General features: G+C 38.9%; 1 protein-coding gene across 8 annotated transcripts in view; it reads right to left on the reverse strand.

Annotated features, from left to right (window-relative positions):
• ELF2 (E74-like factor 2 (ets domain transcription factor)) overlaps window positions 1–21,364 on the reverse strand; it is a 92,349-nt gene that overhangs the window by 62,122 nt on the left and 8,863 nt on the right. For 3 of the 8 annotated variants that reach the window (XM_015565510.1, XM_006766052.2, XM_006766051.2), the window contains exons 1-3: window positions 15,663–15,726; window positions 8,665–8,749; window positions 6,589–6,827 (exon numbers count right to left, since the gene is read on the reverse strand). Coding sequence is in view for 7 of the 8 variants with exons in the window: in XM_006766052.2 (XP_006766115.1) it covers window positions 6,589–6,738 (150 nt within the window). In the remaining variant the exon portion in view is untranslated. Of the gene's footprint in view, window positions 1–6,588; window positions 6,828–8,664; window positions 8,750–9,584; window positions 9,591–13,433; window positions 13,540–13,568; window positions 13,576–14,261; window positions 14,274–15,374; window positions 15,387–15,662; window positions 15,727–15,785; window positions 15,889–21,364 lie in introns of those variants that run through there. The other 5 variants (XM_015565504.1, XM_015565505.1, XM_015565508.1 and 2 more) reach the window with 5 other exon arrangements.

The following is a 21,364-nucleotide window of genomic DNA, read 5'->3' on the forward strand; positions in this document are numbered from 1 at the left end:
CTCCCTTCCTTTGTTCTGCTATTGTCAAACATTTTCTTCACATTGTAAACCCTAGCATATACTGCTCATATTTTTGTTATAAACAATGTTTTAAAAATTAAAAACTGATTTTACAAAATTTTTAAACATATTTTATATTTACCCTTACATTAGGTATTTCTCCAGTGCTTTTCATTCCTTTATGTATATCTCAGCTTCCATTTGGTATACTTAAGTTTTATTTACCTTCTCCTAAAGAACTCCTTTTAATATTTCTTATAACACAAGCTCCCTGGTGATAAATTCTCTCAGCTTGTTGGTCTGAAAAAAAGCTTCATCAGAAGGACATTTTCACTGAATATATAATAGTAGGTTGACAAGTTTTCGTCTTTCACCATTTGAAAGAAATCACTATCTTCTGACTTGCATAGTTTCTCAGTCAAGATATCTATGGTCATTATCTTTGTTCTTCTGTATGTAAGGAATCTTTCTCTGGGTACTTCTAAGATTTTCTTTCTGAAATCGGCTCTCAGCAATTTTGTGATAATGAGACTCAGTGCCTATTTGCTCCTGTTGGGATTTAAAATTCTCAGATTTTTTTTGTATTTATTGATTTCAGAGAGGGAGGGAGAGGGAGAGATAGAAACATTAATGATGAGAGAGAATCAGATTGGATGCCTCCTGCACACCCGCTACTTGGGATCGAGCCCACAACCCAGGTATCCGCCCTTGACTGGAATCGAACCCGGGACCCTTTGGTCCCCAGGTGGATGCTCTATCCACTGAGCCAAACCAGCTAGGGCAATATTCTCAGATCTTTAAGTTTATGCTTTTCATCAAATTTGGAAAATTTTATGGCCATTATTTCTTCATTTTTTTTTGTTGTCCTCTCATTTCATTCTGGAACTCAGATTACATAAATTTGAGATTGTCCTACAGATAACCAAGTCTGTTTTTTGTTTGTTTGGTTAGTGATTCTCTAAATTTTATAATATGCTTAATTTTACCAAGTTTATCTACAAGTAACATTACTTTATGTATAACATAACAAGCTTTCAATAGTATTCTTCCAATTGAGAGGGCATGTGCCCTTGACCAGAATCGAACCTGGGACCCTTCAGTGCGCAGGCTGACACGGTATCCACTGAGCCAAACCGGCTAGGGCCATAATGTAGTTTCTATTGCTCTCTTCAAATTCACTGGTCCTTTTGTTTGAACTATCTAATCTATTTTTAATCCTATTCAGTGAATTTTTCTTTTCAGATAATATTTCATTTCTGGAAGTTTTATTTGGTTCTGTTATGTCTTTTATACCTCTCCTCTGAGATTCATGTTTTAACTTCTTTTAAATTCTTACTAAAGTTATTCTTATTTTAATTCTTTTATTAAATTTATTGGGGTAATATTGGTTAGTAAGATTACATAGGTTTCAATTGAAGATTTCTATGATACATAATCTGTATATTGCATTGTGTGCCCACCACCCAAAGTTAAATCATCTTCCGTCACCATATATTTGGCCACAATGGAAAACTACCTGGCGGTTCCTCAAAAAAATTATAATAAAGTTACCATATGACCCAACAATCCCTCTTCTAGGTATCTACCTGAAAAACTTCTTTTAACTTCCTGAGCATATTTATAACAGCTGTTCTGAAGTCTTATCTGTTAATTTCATCATCCCTATCTTGTTTGTTGTCATTAACAGTTTTTTTCTCTCCAAGTTATAGATTTTATGCCAGCTCCTTTGTGTTTAACATGGTTGGGTGATGAATATGCAGATTTTAAGAAGTTGGGTTCTACTTTTGTTGTCTTATTTTAATATCTTAATAATGTTTACTAGGACAGATACTTATGGATAAACTTTCAAGGCCTGTTTTTAAACTTCTAAGGCAAGTTTGGAGTACCCTTTGTTGTAGAGCTGTTTTAGCCTGACCATAGGCATGACTTCTAGAGTCTCTCATCAATGTCCTGGGTTCTCTACTCTACTCTGATTGAAACTCTAGTTTCTCCTACCACTGAGTGAACTCCATAGATTTTTCAGTATTTCACTGAGTTTACACATATTCTGGTCATTTTTTTGCCTGGCTTCACAGAACTTCATGCTACACCTGGGCAGCTCACTCAGCTAAAGACCAGGGCAGAGTTCTGATCTTCTTTCTCTGATACCCTGCCCCTGAAATTAGTTGTTAGCCTCTCCAAATTCCAAATTTTGTTTTCTCAGTTCAGTGAGACTGTCACACTCTGCTTGGATCCTTCCTCCCACACTGTGGTCCAGAAAGTGCTCCAAGCAATAAGGCAGTACAAACAGACCTTCTCTTCTCTCAGAAAGCACAGTCCTGCACTGTCTGAAGTCTAAGTGTCTTAGTTCTTGCAGACTGCTATTACAAAATACCATATACTGGGTGACTTTTAAACAGCAGAACTTTATTGCTCACAGATGTGGAGGCTGGAAGTCTAAGTTCAGGGTGCCAGCATGACACTTCTGGGTCACAGACTTATTATTATATCCCCACAGAGCAGAAGAAGCAGAGATCTCTTTGGAGCCTTTTATTAAGAGCACTAATCCCATTCATAAGGATTCCTCCCTCATGACCTAATCACTGCCTAAAGGCCCTACCTCCTAATACTATCACCATTCAGGGTTAAGATTCAACATATGAATTTTGGAAGGACATAAACATTCAGGCCATAGCACCAATGTTCAAAAACAGTTATTTCATGTTTTGTTCATTTTGTTCATTGGTAGAAGTACAATCTGGTCTCTTATTCCATCACAATATGAAGTGATGCCGAAACCGGTTTGGCTCAGTGGATAGAGCGTCTGCCTGCGGACTGAAAGGTCCCAGGTTCGATTCCGGTCAAGGGCATGTACCTGGGTTGCGGGCACATCCCCAGTGGGAGATGTGCAAGAGGCAGCTGATCGATGTTCCTCTCTCATCGATGTTTCTAACTCTCTATATCTCTCCCTTCCTCTCTGTAAAAAATCAATAAAACATATTTAAAAAAAAAAAAAAAACCAATATGAAGTGAAAAAATGCCCAATCTCACCCTGGCTGGTATGGTTCAATGGTTGAAGCATCAACCCACGCACCCAAGAATCACAAGTTCAATTCCCAGTCAAGGGCACATACTTGGACTGAAGGTTCCAGCCCTGACCTGGGTCAAGGCGCATGTGGGAGACAACTAATTGTGTTAATTTTGTAGCTGCCAAACTTTTATTAGCTCTAATGAGTTTCCATGGATTCCCTCTGGTTTTCCCAGGTAGCTATTCATATTACCTACAAATAATAATTTGGTCTCCTTTATAATTGTATCTTTTTTTGCCTGCTTGCAGAAAAATATTAAATAATAATAATGGTACTACCAACTTTAAGGAAAATAATTTAGTACTTCACCATTAATCAGGATTCTGGCTGTTGATTTCTAACAGTTATTTTTTATAATGTTAAGAAAGTATACACCTATACTTAATAGTATTAACCCTTTTCAGTCCAACGTGGAGGCTGACTTGACAGACCAGGCGCTAGGAGCAGGTCCAACGTCGAGGCTGAGACACCGCAAACTGGTTCAACATTCAATCCTGTCTATTAATTTGGACCAGACTGTCTGAATTCCAAAAATAAAATTGGACCGCAAAGGGTTAAGAGTTCTTATCAGGAGTGGATATAGAATTTAATAAAATCCCATTTCATCAAGTATTTTATTCCTACTAATATATCATATGTCATATGTCATATTAGTAGAGAGATACAGTAACGGTTTTCTCAATATTGAATTATCCTTGTATATCTAAATCCTATTTGGTAACTGGATTTTTAATATATAATTGCATTTTGTATATTTATTACTATTTTTTATGATTTTTACATCTACACTTATAAGTTTAATTGTAATTTACTTTTTTTGTATCTTTGTCAGAACAGAATTATCCTAACTTTATAAAATGTACTACTTTTAAAATAAGAAATAAAGTTATAAAAATAAAGCCTAAACATGTATTAATAACTCTCCAAATGCCTACCACTTTTGTTTGGCCAACTACTGACTATTTTTTAAATTTTATTTTTCAATTATAGTTGACATACAATATTATATTAGTTTCAGGTATACAATACAGTACCCACCACTTTTTATACATTTATTTTTTCTTCAGATTTTAGAGTTACGATTATAAAATCTTAAAGGTCATTTTTTCCACCCACCCTATATTTTATAGTATGGATATTATATACTACTATATATTATAGATATATTCCTGAAAAATTGCTTGTAAGATAAAAATGTATCTTTCAGCCCTAGCCGGCTTGGCTCAGTGGATAGAGCGTCAGTCTGAAGGGTCCTGTCAAGGGTTCGATTCCAGTCGAGGGCACATGCCCAGTTATGGGCTCCGTCCCTCTCTCTCTCTCTCCCTCCCTCTCCCTTCCTGTCTGAAATCAATAAAAATATATTTCTAAAAAAATTTTATCTTTCAAATGTCACTATCTCCAAAACTCCCTTTGTAAAATGAGAATATTTTCCAGGAATTAATGGCTTTTCTTTCTTCCTGGTTTTCTCTTTCCCCAGATGTTTCTATTGCCCAATCCCTTACTTTAGTTAAGTCTAACTAAAATACCACCTCTTCAGAGAAGCCTTCCCTGACCACCCTAGTTAAAATATCCTCTACCACCTCTCCATCTCTAGTCCTGATTTATTTTCACAGCCATTCTGAAGTATTTTATCCCTAACACCTAGAAAATTACTTGACACAGGTAAGTGGTCAGTTAATATTTGTTGAAGAAAACGTTCCCCAAGAATAGTTTACCCCACTCTGGTGTAATACTACTTAATATGCTTGTGACCACCCTGTAAGGCTACCACATAAATCATTAGTCAAAAATACCTTGGGTCCTAACTGGTTTGGCTCAGTGGATAGAGTGTCGGCCTGCGGACTCAAGGGTCCCAGGTTCGATTCCGGTCAAGGGCATGTACCTTAGTTACGGGCACATACCCAGTTGGGAGCGTGCAGAAGGCAGCTGATCGATGTTTCTCTCTCATCGATGTTTCTAACTCTCAATCCCTCTCCCTTCCTCTCTGTAAAAAAAATCAATAAAATATATTTTTTAAAAAATACCTTGGTAAAATGACTACATTTATCAGATTTTCTCTTTCATAATTAGTTCTCTAAACCAAGAACACCTGCGATTCCATGTAAAGGAAGAAAAATATGAGTCTTCCTTATATTTATATGGAAATAAACTATTGTATTCTTTTCCATAGTGACGGTACCCAATCAGCACAAGGTAAATATATTCTGCCTATTGTTGTCAGCATCTCCCTTCATAGGGTTCAATACCAACAGACAAAAACTATAATACAAAGAGAAAGCTCTTAAAGAAGCAGCAATAAATGGTTTGGGTTGTATGGATGGAAATCCCCCAGGTCCCTGATCTCTGGTGAATCACACCTGAAAGTGATCCTACAGAAAGTAAATCTTCAAGGAAAAAGTAGACATTGATCACAAGAATAAAGTATGTTCTGTAGCTGTGGCTTCTCTTAATGGACTTTGAACCAGTTTTAGATTCCTATACGACAGGAGCATCTGAGTTACCAAGTCCATTGAGAACCAAGGAAAAGTAGTAAGTTTCGCTTTATCTCCTTCCCACTGAATTTGCACATTGCTATCTTGGAAGACTGACAGACACCAAGCAAGGCACCAGGCGAGCAAGAAAAAGAACCCAGATTGCAGAACACACAGCCTGATGCCCTAACTTGTTTCTCAGTCATGTCACCATACCACTATGCTGGTACCGAGTACCAATAACAGCAGTATCTTTCACAGACTATAGAGAAAACAGATTTTCTAAATACAGTAAACTCTCCATTTTCCCACGTCATGTCTGACCAAATATTTGTCCATCAGTGTGACAGCATTATTGTATTTTAATTTATCTCTTTCCCACTGGTGGGAATAGAAGCCAGGCCCTGGAAGTTCATTATTTCTGGTACTATTATTTTTCTATTCCCATCTCTGATTCTTTAATGTCATCAATAACATGAAAACAACCCAAAATGCTAATAATGTAAAAAATTCTACATGTATAAAATTTCAAAACCTAAATTTTTCTGATTTACAAATTATCTAAAGTCTTAAATACACACACATATATATGTATAGGTTATATATATATGTATATATTATTAAATATGATGGATCCTCACACTGAAATAGATATAAAAAAAACAAAAAACAAAGATGTCAACTAAAGGAGATACAAAATTCCAATTTAAGATGAATTTAATTTAGGTACAGTATATACCTATAGACTCTATAATACAAAACAATAAATTTTAAAATCTCTCTCTCAACTAATACTACAGTATTCTCTCTTTCAATTTTTTCCTCCCAGTTCATTCCAACATATGCATGTTCCAACAACTCAGGTGAGTCCAGCATTACATTCCCTCAACCTTCTATTACCTAAATTATATAAAGACACATGATATGTACATGTACAATTTCAATCATACATTTCTACTCTCAAATACCTGTTTCTCATTAATTTGGAAACTAGTTCACGCACTGAAGTCTCGGAGCAAAACAGTAACATAATACATTGGGTGCCTAACCTCTTGATTCTCTACTCCACTGCTGGAAAGCTCCAAAACAGAACCTCCTCCACTGTCAACCACAGCTGATGTCATCGTATATTCCCTGAGGAAGCTTGAAACGCTATTAATCAGTGCAATTAAAGGTTCATGGATGATTGCCAGTGTCATAGGTTTGCATTATCATGTCTTAAAGGTCAATAGAGGAGTGGAGTAGATGTCCAGCAATCCAATCTTCTGAAGATGATTAACCAGAGAGCCTAAAAAGAGGAAGAATTTGAAAAGTTATTAAAAATGTGTAGGAAAGATATAAAGCACAACCTATTTTGCAATCTAATTTTTAACATTTGTATAAACTAAAAGGAGATATGCTTATACAGCCCTGTGTCAAAAGAGGGCAGTAATGAGCATTCTACTCTTTAGCACTGCCAAGTTCACTGAAATTAAGTTCTTACCAAGCTACTGCACATTCATGACATTATGATATTTATATTCAAGAGATAAAATGCTATAACTTTCTATCTTTATTAAGATGTTCTTTTATTCCTGAAATATTTTCATAGATATTTAAAAAATCTTTTATGCATTAAAAACATGAAATGTGCTGGACCGAGACAACTTCTAAAATTATTTGCCTTTATGACAAATCAAAAGATTTACTGGTCTGTAAATATTTCACTGTTCTTCTTTGGCTCATTTAGTTTATTTATCTGAATAATTAGAATTGTCTTTTGCTATGGCAGCAATCTAATGTTGTGGTCACATTTTGAATATTCTACAAGGACTATAAAACAGATTATTTTGAATAGCTTATACTTTCAAATAGAGTAGTTTGAAAATAAAGTAGTGAAATCACTTGGAATGCCTTAAACATTACTTTATTATTCTTTCCTCAATAATTTTTTTGCTATTGGTTCAATATGCAATATAGCAAATGGTTTCAAGTAAACATAATTCAGTTTTCCTCAGTAGGGATGAATTTCAATATGTACACCATCTAGATTTATGCATTAGATTATTCCCAAAAAGTTACACTTTATTTGATTTTGTAAATGTAAAATTTTTCATAGAGAAATTACAGAGATTTATTTCTAATAGGATTTTTCATATAAAAATTAAAGAATGCAGAAAAACTAAGTATAAAGAAAAAATACATTTCTAATAAATCATTCCATTAATATTATATCCTCTATTAAGTTTAACTACTGGTACCATGGAAATGTGGTGTAAACTAGTTTCATAAACTCCTACAAGCAAAATAAATATCTGGGGAGGGGGGCAGAAATTTCACCTAATTACCTAAGACCTTTCAGTACTATTAGTCTCCTTTTTTATCTTATCAACAGAAATGGAGGAAGTATTTGTATCTTAATAAAAAAAAAATTAGAAAAATCCACAGCCCCACACACTGAAGCTCACCATTATTGTATAAGGAAATGACTATTTTCAGTTTCAGTTTTCTAAACATCCTAATATATAAAAACCCAGGGTCCATCACATCCACAACGACCTCGACCTAACACCCAGGCTGCGCGCCCAGCAGGCTCTGGTGGGTGGGGACTTGTGGCAGCAGAGATGGGGACGGGGGAGGCGGGGCCGGCGGAGGCGGGGCCAGCACTCACACTCACTCACAACCACACACACACACACACACACACACGCACAGACACACACAGCAACCACCAGCTAACAGCCTTTTCTCCCTTTCTTTCCCTCCCTCCCAGCTCGGAGCCTCTCTCAGAATGAGGAAACAAAACAGACTGGGCCTGAAGCAGCGAGATCAGGCCAGCATGGGAGAGCAGTTAGGGGTGATCAGGCAAGCAGGCAGAGGCAGTTAGGGGCAATCAGGTAGGCAGGCAGAGGGGTTAAGGGCAATCAATCAGGCAGGCAGGCGAGCAGTTAGGAGCCAGCAGTCCCAGATTACAAGAGGGATGTCTTTCTGCTGGTTTAGGTCCGATCCCACAGTCGGACATCCCCAAGGGGTCCCCAGTTGGAGAGGGTGCAGGCTGGGCTGAGGGAAACCCCCACCCCCGTGCACGAATTTTGTGCACCTGGCCACTAGTATAGATAATAACAGCATAAATAAATTTTACTTACAATTTGAATGTTAAGTAGTCTAAGCATCCTTCACTATTTTCACAACTTGGCAAGAGCTAAAACATAAACCAGCAGTTCTCTGGAACTAGTAGCGGGGGAAAAAGATAGTATTAATATAACTTTATTAAAAATATTGTTACCCAAATAAGTGTAATTCAGACAGTATGTACTTATTACAAACCATCTCCAAAGCCTAATAATACACAATATATAATGAATTCTTTCTAGGGTATTGAGAAATCAGGTTTTTATCAAACTTAAAATTGCAAGTCACCACTAAATAATAATTACTAAGTACGGACAGATTCAACATACACAGCCTATGCCCCATATTAGGGCTTATATTTCAAGTAGCTACAGGATATAATCCCTGATCCCCAGGAATATAAAATGAGGTTTTAAAAAACTAACCCAAAAAACTACTATAAAGCAATGTTGATGATATATTATTGCCTATTAAGTCACCTTCCTCCTGCTCTTTCACCCTCCAAATTTACATTCCAGACACATCCAAACATCCCAACCCTCCTCAAAAGCCCTCCTCCTTTCAAAGGCTAATCCACTGACCTATGCCGTAGAGCTCAGCCCTTGCTCCATCAATTATTTCCTCTTCTTCCCTAACCTTATCTGTTTTAACACTGGGTCCGCTCCCTCAATGTCTAAACATTTACAAGACTCTCTCATCTTAAACATGGAGCAGTCCTTCTCTGCTGGAAAGCTCCAAAACAGAACCTCCTCCACTGTCAACCACAGCTGATGTCATTGTATATTCCCTGAGAAAGCTTGATCCTGCATACTCCTCCAGCTACTGCTTTGGGCCCTTTCTTGGATAATGTTCTAGAAGAAAAGCCTTCTATACTCTGTCGCCACTTCTAATTTCTCAGGTACTCCACCTTCAATGGAAGTTTGCCATCAATTACCACCAACTGAAAGTTTTACGAAATTCTGGTTGTCCAATCCAATGGACACATTTCTGTCTTCATAGGACTTAAGGGCTCTGAAGCATTGACACTGTTGCTCATACCCTCCTTGACACTCTATCCAGAATTTATTTCTCTCTCTCTAGCTCCTCCTTTTCAATTTCCTCTTACAGACTCACCCCTAATTTCCAAGGAACTTGGAGCGAGGCTACAATGGAAATCCATGTATCGTATATGTAACTATTTTAAAAGTTATAAATCAAGCTAACAAGCTATTAATTATTATTCTATCTTCCCATACATATTTTTATAAGAATCTAAAAGGCTAAGTTCTGATTTGAACTTCTGAGACTCCCTCAAGTTCTATGGGGGAATGGGAGAACCATACCTCCCCCCGCCACACACACACACACCTGGCCTGCAGCCTGTCTCTTTTTCTCTTCCCAACTTTGGCTCCACTCCATACTACAAGAAGCCACATATACATACACGCAGCATCCCAACCTCTGGCCACATGCCTGCAAACTACTACCCTTTGGCCATTCCTTAGGCTACAGTCAAGAGAGGAGAGGATCAGAAAAGAGGCCTGTGAAGGGCGACATGGGCAGGGGTTCAAATACTCAGAACTTGACCTAAAAAAGGTACAGATGGACTAGTTCAGTTCTTCCCCAAATCCTAATCTTATCAGGAGGAGCGTAGGCCCAGAGCAGGGTTCCCACTTTGCTATGTTTAAAGACAGTGCTACTCTCTGATCAACACTAACATGGAGCTATTTCCAGGATCCCATGCCTACTCCTCTTCTGACTCCACACTCCAAGCTCCCTCATGTATTGGCATGGCTTCATGACAATCTCTCTTCCAGTCTAAACCATTTCATGGGCTCCAGTTATCTATTAGATACTTTCTTACCTTTACTTCTTTATGAAATGAAATAGGGTATGTAGTAAGTTGTACACATCTATTCCAAGATATCTGAGGCATACCGTTAATTAATCCAGTAAGTCAATAAATATTAACTGAGTGTGTGTGTGTGTGTGTGTGTGTGTGTGTGTATACCATTACGACCTAAGCGACCACTTCGACCGAACGACCAGAACAACCAGTTGCCCAGTGGCTATGACACACACTTACCACCAGGGGGCCTCCTGCCAACCTCCCCCCATCTTATCACCCTGGCCGGCAAACCTCCTGTGATCCCTCCCCCCGTCTGGCAGGCCCAGGCTAACAGCCACAGGCCCCGGCCAGCCCAGCCCCAATCAGGACTGGGCAAGATGGCTCCGATAGGCCCTGATTGCCAGCCAGGCCTAGGGACCCCAACCATGTACGAATTTCATGCACAGGGCTTCTAGTCTATTATATGCTAGCACAGTGATAGATGCTAGAGATACAGCAATGAATAAAGCAAAAGTCCTTGTCCTTATGAATCTTAAATTCCAGTGTGGAGAGAGATGAAAATAAACAAAATAGCCCAGTCAGTGTAGCTCAGTGGTTGAGTGTCGACCCATGAACCAGGAGGTTGAAGTTCAATTCTGAGTCAGGGCACAGGTCCCAGTTGCAGGCTCAATCCCCAGCAGGGGGTGTGCAGGAGGCAGCAGATCAATGATTCTCTCTCATCATTGATGCTTCTATCTCTCTCTCCCTCCCCCTTCCTCTCTGAAAGCAATAATATACATATATATAATAAAAATAAACAAAATATGAATAGCATATATGTAGATGCGTGATGAAAGCTAAGGAGACAAATGAACCAAAGGGAGAAAATATTTGGCAGGGAAGAGGATTGCAATTTCAAACTGAATGGTCAGAGAAAGATTCACTAAAGAACTGACATATGACTAAAGACTCAAAAGGAGTAAGCTATGACTGGGGAAAGAGCCTTCTTCAAAAACCAAAGGACTTGTATGCATGCATATAAGCACAACTAATGGACATAAGACACTGGGGGATAGGGGAGGCTAGGGGACTGTCAAGGGCGGGGGGAAAAAATGGACACATATGTAATACCCTTTGTAATACTTTAAGCAATAAAAAAAAATGTGGTTGAATGAGGATTAAAAAAATAAAAAATAAATTTTAAAAAAAAAGATGAACTTCAAGATCTGCAACAGGGAGTACACCTGACTAGTTCAAGGATCAGCAAGGAGGCCAATATGGCTAGAGTGAAGTGAGCAAAAGGGAGAAAGAACAGAAAGTAAGGGCCACAAAGTAAGGACTCTGAGTTTTACTCCAGGAGAAGGGGGACCTGATTATTAAAAGGATTATTCAGATGCTGGGCTAAGAACAGACAGGGGGCAAGGGCAGAAGCAGGGAGATCAGTTAGAAAGCTACTATAATAATTGGGTAAGAAATGAGTGGCTAGGACAAGTGGTAGGGTTTGGAGAGAATAAAAAGTGGTCAACTTTTAGATATATTTTGAAAGTAAAGTGGAAAGATTTGCTAGCAAATGGGATGTGGGTTGTGAAAGAGTGAAGAATTAATCCAAAGATGCATCACAGCACCATTTAATGGTATGGAGAAAAGTGTGGGAGGAAAATATGTCCCAAATTAAACTTTTTTTTTCTTGGCTACCTTCCCAAAAATATTACCTCTCCTATTGTGCTTAGCTCAGTAAGTTACCCCAACACTCACACAAGTTGCCTACAAAACAGAGATCCATGACTCCTTTCTCCATCAACACCATCATACTCTTACTCTTGACCCCTTCTCTATAATCTCATATCCTCTACCCTTGTTGAGGTCCTCTTTACCACTTCTCTATATTGCTGTAAGAGCCTCAGAATTTGTCTCTTAGCCCCTAATCTTGCCCCCTTCCAGCCCATCTACTGCAATATCAGGATAGTCTGAGATAGAATAATGTCAGGCCCCTCTCAAGTCTTCAGTAGTTCCTCAACACCTGCAAGATGAAGTCCCAAACTCTGCAAATCTTGACAAGCAAGAAGTCTAGGTCTATTTTCAGAAGTTATGAAATGTTCACTCTGATATGTTCAGGAATGTAAATCATGTATCCAATCCACGCTCACTTGTCCAGCCTCACCTTCCTTTACTTCATCTAACTTCATACCACAGTTGTTTGTAGTTTCCTATATTCTTCTCTCCTGTCTTGAACATCCCTCCCCTGCTAACCACTGGGCCAATTCCTGTCTTACAGGTCTCAGTTCTAATGCAACTTCATCCCCTCAGAGCTCAATTATAATTTTCTATAATTCTCTTCCCCCCATCACATTACAGGCAGTCCTCGGGTTACATCGGACTCGACATACGTCGTTTTGTGGTTACATCGCCATCTACCATTTATTTACAAAAAAAAAGTTCCGTCATTTCGATGTATGTACGTCTGTGCTTTATGTTTCTTATTATTTATTTACCACAACTAAAGGTTAGGAATTGTTATCTTTCTTTTAAATTTTTTTAATGTTCACTTCATTTCTGCTGTGAGTGACGTAGGTGCTTATGTAGGGGGGGTTTCGACTTACGGCGAAAATCGCGTCACATCGCGCCGTAGGAACAGATCTCCGACGTAACCCGAGGACCTACTGTACATACCTCCCTGACTCAAAACATCTGGAAAATAATAGCCTCCAGCAGATCATTCACTTGCCAAGTCCTATCAACCATACCAGGCCAAACATCTATGTCTTCCCTTCAGTGTTCTTTAAAACCCTGCTCCTTTTTAACTCCTTAATCTACTCCCTACTAAATTCCCAAAGCACAAAGTTTTAAAAATCAGTGTATCCAGGTTTGTTAGATCTGTGGTTTTACTACCTAAATTAGTATCTTCCATAGAATAGGTACACAGTCAAGATGTGATGACAATAAGAATAAGCAAACATGCTCCAATCAGACAAGTACCTCCACTGTTCACTGTACACACACCACCATGCTCATTCACATCCCCATCCTCTCCTGTCACCAGGAATCTCCTCTTCATTTATTCAAACTCCACTTGTCCTCCAAGGACAGTTTTTTCTCCTACAATGACATCACCTCTTTCCTATCTCTTACTATACCAGTTCTTCCATTAATATTTATTGAATACTTACCATATGCTAAGCAGCACTATGTCAGAAACACAAAAATTAAGTAAAAACTCAGCCTTTAAACAGTGTAGAGCAGTGATGGTGAACCTATGACACACGTGTCAGAGGTGACATACGAACTCATTTTTTTGGTTGATTTTTCTTTGTTAAATGGCATTTAAATATATAAAATAAATATCAAAAATACAAGTCTTTGTTTTACTATGGTTGCAAATATCAAAAAATTTCTATATGTGACACGGCACCAGAGTTAAGTTAGGGTTTTTCAAAATGCTGACCCGCCGAGCTCAAAAGGTTCGCCATCACTGGTTTAGAGTCTAGTAAGGAGAAACACAGAGAATTACAGTGTCAATGCCATAAAGGAAACTACAAAGTACAGTGGGGACATAAAAAAGGAACACCCAAGTTGGCTTTGGAGGGTTCTAGAGAGACTTCAGAAAGGAGCCACCATTAGGTCTAGAACTTAGAAGAAGGGGTGAAGACTAGCATGTTTCTCATAAGAGAAACAACTTTGAATAATGAATACTAAGTGAATTAATCAGGATGGAAGAAAAACTCTGTGTGAAAAGATAGCAAATCTAAGTAGCACCCAGAAGTAAATTCTTCTTGTACTATAATTTAGTTGCCCTAGAGTACAGACCACATTCTCATTAAAAAGTTTGTGTGTACATAAAGTGCAAAAACAAGGAACATTCAATCTATGATATTCGAAATAGGATGCTACATCACAAAGGACTAATATTACTAATATATAAAGAACACGTGAAAGAGAGGAATAAAGAACCAAAAACCTCAAAGAAAATATACAGGTCACAAAAACATGTAAAACGGGCCCTTAACATATGAAAAGTTCAAATTCACTCATAGAAGATACAAATTTTCAAAAAACGATTTATCATTTCTCTCATCTATCAGACTGGTGAAAATTAAAATGTATGACACCATATTCTGTTGGCAAAATTGTGCAATTTTATACATTGCTGCTGGGAAGACAAGTTAATACAACACTTTGAAAGTGAAATTTGGCAATGTCTAACAAAATTGCATATGCATTTACCATTTTTAAAACAGCCTTATTGAGATAATAATTAACATGTTTACCCACTTAAGGTGTATAATTCAATGGTTTTTATTTACTTTTTATTTTTTAATTGATTTGAGAGAGAGGAAGGGAGAGAGCAAAACATTGATTGGTTGCCTTCCACAAGTGCCCTGACAAGGTATTAAACCTGAAACCTGAGTATGTGTCCGATTGAGAATCAAACCCACTACCTTTTAGTGTGCGGGACAATGCTCCAACCCAGGGGTCATCAAACTACGGCCCGCGGGGCCACATGCAAATACAAATATTGTATTTGTTCCCGTTTTGATTTTTACTTCAAATAAGATATGTGCAGTGTGCATAGGAATTTGTTCATAGTTTTTTTTTAAACTATAGTCCGGCCCTCCAACGGTCTGAGGGACAGTGAACTGGCCCCGTTTAAAAAGTTTGAGGACCCCTGCTCCAATCAATTGAGCCATACCAGCCAGGGCTCAATGGTCTTTAGTATATTCACAAAGTTGTATGATATCCCCACAATTTGTTCTAATTTCAGAACATTTTCAGCACTCCTCCCCAATCCCATGTCCATTAGCAGTCACTCCCTATCATTCCCCAATCCCCCATCCCTGGCAACCACTACTACTTTCTATATCTAGAGACTTGCTTGTCTATTTCATATAAATAGAATAATATAATGTGATCTTTTCTGACTGGCTTCTTTCACTTAATGTTTTCAATATTTATCTATGTGTAATATGCATTAGTATTTTCTTTTTATTGTTTTTTAGAAAGAAATGTTGGCCTGAAATTCTGCATTAGCAAGAAATTATTCTTAGGCATAGGCCTTATTCAAATTTACCCATGTAAAAGAACTACCTAGAACCAAAATATAAACTTTTTATAGTGCTAAATAAAAAGGCCCCCTGGTAAAAGCAGCTAGGAGGAAAAGTGCACTTAGACTCCCATTAAACTATTTACACAAGATCATCTCCTTATTACCTAATTAAGTCAAAGGTTTACAGCTTCTTCCATAGGACTAGAACATGGGCATGAATGGGCCTGTGGAATATGTAATAAACAAATGCATGCTTATTTTTATTTGAAGGATTAGAGTCCCTGTACCTGGAACTCTAATCACCAGGCAAAGGGAACTAAAGTTCTTGCACAGACGTTAAAACACCAATCTTCAGCCTCAGCAGGGCCGGATCTTTTTAGTCTTGAAGAGGTATGTCAGAGGTCATTGTACTCATGGCTAGAATAAGGATACACAGCAGGTCATAAAGGAAAAAGACATGGGTGGAGTCTGGAGGACTCAATCTGCAAGCTTCCTATGCTCTCTCCTTCCCCAGAAAGGTCAGGCAGAGCTTACTCCTCTCCCCCAGCAACAAAAATCCACCAATGTGCACGCAGTGTTTCTGCCCAGGCATGCCTATCGGAGACTCAGCGCCCAAGGCTGCACTGCAGGCAGGTCACAGGGGCACCCTCTGCCTGGTGTGCACCAGTACTACAGACCCCCAGAAGAAAAGCAGGTGTTCAACATAAACCGTATTGTTTGCACAAACAGTCTAGGCACAGTGAATCACCCTCATCAGTTAGTGGGAACACCCTGAGAGCCAAGTTCCCAGATGCCAGCCAAGGGCCAACCTTGCACACAGGCCTTTCTGAGGACAGCAGTTTCAAACTTGCTATGTTAACTATTTTCTGAAGGGCAAGTTACTTAACTTCTTGAGATCTCAGAAACATAATGGTCTGGAATGAAGAGGACATGGACACCATCTTTCCCACATATAATATATGGGAGGCTTACAATGCTTTATCATTATAGAGTGATACCATGACTGAGTTTAAGTGCTTACTAGTAGATATGACATAGTAAGAACATCATCTCAATGCCCAAATATTATGTAAAGATTCATAAAGACAGACTTCCTGGAACATTCTCAACTCATCCAGATGATGAAATAAAATATAAAAAATGAACTGGCTCTGAAAGTTTACTTAAGCACACCATTAGAGAACAAAAATGTAAGATGAAAACATTCAGCCCTGGCTGTTTGGCTCAGTGGATAGAGAGTCGGCCTGTGGACTGAAGGGTCTCGAGTTCGATTTTAGTCAAAGGCACATGCCGGGTTTGCAGGCTCGATTCCTAGTAGGGGGCATGCAGGAGGCAGCCGATAAATGATTCTCTCTCATCATCGATGTTTCTATCTCTCTCCCCGTCTCCGTTCCTCTCTGAAATCAATAATATATATTTAAAAAATTTTTTTCACTAATCTGTCCTAAAATGAATACACTTTCTAGGTCTTACTAATTATAATCTAAAATTAAATTTAAATGATCATGAAATTTAGTATTTAAAGTATTATATGTTTAACATAGATTTGAGTTTTCTTTCTTTATTAAGGTATTACATATGTGTCCTTATCTCCATTGATTCCCCCCCTCATGCCCTCACCCTAGAATTGAGTTTTATAAGAAAAACTTATTTTTAAAAATATTTTTTAATTGATTTCAGAGAGGGAGGGAAAGGGAGAGATAAAAAAACATCAGTGATGAGCGAGAATCATTGATCAGCTGCCTCCTGCACACCCCCTACTGGAGATTGAGCCTGCAACCTGGGCATATGCCCTGACCAGGAATTGATCCATGACCTCCTGGTTCATAGATCAACACTCAACCACTAAGCCATGCCCGCTGAGCAGAAAAACCTACTTTTATTATTCATGGATCTAAACTGCATCACTGTAAGGTTATAAATATAATTACTCAAAATATGATCAGTTTACTCATGAAAATACTAGAACTTTGGCTTTCAAGTATAGGTAAGAACCCAGAAGATTCTGAGTTTTAATACTAATTTTACAATCACTATACTATTTGCTTGTTATACTCCCAATACATGAATGTGACCTTTTTCTTAAATCATTTATAAAGCTTAGCCCTACAATCAACCTACTGAAATGCTCCTCTGCCCTAAAATCAACCTACTGAAATGCTCCTCTAAGTTTCCTCAGAGTAGAAAGAGGCCTATAGAACTATAAATTACCAGATTAGAGAAGTTTTTTGGTTTTGTTCTTTGGACACATTTATAGTCCAATAAAGCAAATTAACGTATGCTAATTTAGAACCCAAAATAGATTCGCTTTTGGTTAGGAATCTTTTTTTATGATTTTTTTTTAAGACAGAGAAATAGAGGGAGGGAAGAAAGGAAGAGAGGGGGAAGTGGGAGAGAGATACAAACATCTTATATATGCATTCATTGGTCTATGTGTTCTAACTGGGAATGTAACCCGCAACCTCGGCATATCGGGACAAGACTCTAACCAACTGAGCTAACCCAGCCAGGGCAGCTTTACACTATTTTATGTTTTAAAAAATATGTTTTTATTGATTTCAGAGGGAGGAAGGGAGAGGGAGAGAGAGAAACATCAATGATGAGAGAATCACTGATTGGTTGCCTCCCCGAAGCACCCTGATGGGAGATGGGGATTGGACCTGCAACCGAGATACGTGCCCTGGACTGGGAATCAAACCCGAGACCCTTGGGTCCATGTGCTGATGCTCTAACACTGAGGCCCATATAATATAAACCGCCAGGCCCATATAATATTTTTGAACCACAGTGAACCTTGGGTAGCTGAAACCGTAGAAAACAAAACCTTAGATAAGGGGGAGATTACTGGACATGCTCATTGCAAATCTTTCTACCCATCCCACCAACACAAAGTCGAATATAAGCTCCACTAGAGCTGCCTCATAGCTATTTTAATCACCATTGTATATAGACAGACCTCTCAAAACAGTGTCTGGCACATAATAGACAACAATACTAACCCCTAGCTCAACTTCTTCTTGTTCTTGGTTTCTTCTTCTATTTTATCATCTCTAATACATATAGGCATACCTCAGAGATATTGTGGGCTTGGTTCCAGACAACAGCAGTAAGTCAAATAACACAATAAAGCCAGTTCTAATCTTTTTGCTGGTGCTGGGTCTTGCCACCGATTTGTAAAAAGCACAGCACTCTGGAGTGCAATAAAACGAAGTATGCCTGGCCTTGCCAGTGTGGCTCAGTGGATTGAGCATCACTGGTCCCTGGTTCAATTCCCAGTCAGAGCACACGTCCAGGTTGCAGGCTCGATCCCCAGTGTGGGGTGTGCGGGAGGCAGCTGATCAATCTCTCTCACATCAATGTTTCTCTCTCTCTCCACCCCCCCCCAAAAAGACTCTATTCCACACTGTCTAATCTGAAGTAATTTAAACTTATAATTTTATGTTAGTTAGCCAAATAAAAATAACCGTGACAGTTTGTACTAGTGAAATAATAAAAGAAAAGATGTTTACATACCAAGTTATTTTTTTTAAATATATTTTATTGATTTTTTACAGAGAGGAAGGGAGAGGGACAGAGAGTTAGAAACATCGATGAGAGAGAAACATCGATCAGCTGCCTCCTGCACACCCCCTATTGGATGTGCCCGCAACCAAGGTACATGCCCTTGACCGGAATCGAACCTGGGACCCTTCAGTCCGCAGGCTGACGCTCCATCCACTGAGCCAAAGCGGTCAGGGCACATACCAAGTTATTTAGAAAGTCAGTCACAATACAACTACATAAAGTTTTCTGTATATTTTAGGCCGTAATTATAGTTAAAATATAGTTTTATAATACTAATATAAATTGGTTGAAGTTAACACAAGAACATTTGCCACTGCTATAATTGTATTACAAATTTAAAGTTTTATACATATTGGTATTTTATTTTATTCTCAGAGTTAAATTTCAAGGAAGAAGTTATTTTCCCTGATATTCTTTATGAAGCTAAAATTATTTATTTATTTTTAAAACCCTACATCTATTTACTCACACTCAGAAACTGTTAAAGAAAAAAAATGAATACTGAGCTGTAAATAAACTTTTAGTCAAGAATCAAGGTCACTGCTATGTTTTTCCAGTGGATTCCCACCACACTTAGAAAAAAAATCTAAATTCTTTTATATAAAGATCAATCAGAGCTAGCCCACCCAATGTCTCTGACCTCATCCATCCCTCATCGCTCCTTCACTGGCTCCCTGAGCTCCAGCCACACTGGCTCTATTCCTGCAACACACGAAGTTTATTCTAAACCTCCTTTTCTCTAGGATACAAGGCTCTTCCAGATCATCAACAGACAGAACCCTCCTTACCCATCATGCAGATATCACTTCAACTACCACTTCTGCAGGAGACATTTCCCTCTTGGCTCCCCTTCCCAAACTGATACTCCATTTTCATGTAGCTGCCCTATCATTCTCTACTTGATATCACATTACCCTATTTCATTTCTTCATTATATTTTTCAGACTAAAATTACCTTATTTGTTTATATGTTGTTTTAAAAAATAATAATTTTTATTAATTTTTAGAGAGAAAGGAAGCAAGAGAGAGAGAGAGAGAGAGAGAGAACAATATCAATATGAAAGTGAACATCGATCAGCTGCCTCCGCACTTCCCCTAACTGGAGATGGAGCCCAAAACTCCGGCTTGCGCCCTGACAGGAATCAGTTTAATGTCTGTCTCCTTAACAGGTACTACATTATCTTGTTTACTGTAGTCTTTCAAGAACCTAAAATGAATGAATACTATACTATTATATGTGCAGACTGATATGAAAATTTTGATATTTTCTAACCATTCTAATGGATTATATTGCTCTCTTAGGCAATATATATTTGCAAATATAAAATAGTTTAAATATTTTTTCTTCTCTTAACTGCTTCAAAAGACATACACCTATAAAAAATTATAAAACTGTATTGTTGACCTTTTAATATATACAAATTTAACATATATAACAATACTAACAACAGACAGGAGAGGGGAGAAAATAAAGCAAAGTTTCTATATTTTACCATAATTAAATTAGTCAATTAGGCTATCTAATCTAAACTAATAAAAGAGAAAAATGGTAATTGGCGTACGACTGATACCCTTTACATTGGCTAATCAGCGAGATATGCAAATTAACTGCCAACTAAGATGGCAGTTAACCGCCAAAAAAGATGGCGGCTAATTTGCATATTGCAGGCAGGATGGTACAGCGCCATCTGAGAGCGGGTGAGAGGTGTGAGTGCCAGCAGTCACCCGAGACCCAAAACCCCCAGGTGACCCGGACACGGGCCAGCGGGGCGGCTGCGGCATCTGCCTGCACTCACGCCCTCAACCTGCGAGAGCGGGTTGAGAGCATATGAGTGACAGCGGTCCCCCGGGACCGATCCCACCGGCAGACCCAAGCCTCATACTGAGGCTTTAGGCTGGGGCCTGGGCGGAGCCATCCAGCAATCATTGGCTTTGCATATGTCAGCTCCAAGTCTCAAACTGAGGCTTTAGGCTGGGGCCTGGGCGGAGCCATCCAGCGATCACTTATGGTGGCAGCTGCAGGGAACCAGGCAGAGCCAGCCAGCTATGCTTGATGGTGGCGGCGACAGGAAGCTGGGGGTGCCCGGGCCCAGGCCTAACACCTCAGCCAGAGGCTTTAGGTTTGGACCGGGGCGGAGCCAGCAAGTGATCCTCATGGCGGCTTTGGCAGGGAACCAGGGCGGAGCCAGTCAGTGATCGGTGGCGGGGAGCTGGGGGTGCCCAGGTCCAGGTCTAAAGCCTCGGCCTGAGGCTTTAGGCTGGGTTGGGGTGGAGATCAGGGCCAGGGAGCTGGGCGGGGGGG

This window comes from Myotis davidii, unplaced genomic scaffold (assembly GCF_000327345.1).
Source record: "Myotis davidii unplaced genomic scaffold, ASM32734v1 scaffold436, whole genome shotgun sequence".
NCBI lineage: Eukaryota > Metazoa > Chordata > Mammalia > Chiroptera > Vespertilionidae > Myotis > Myotis davidii.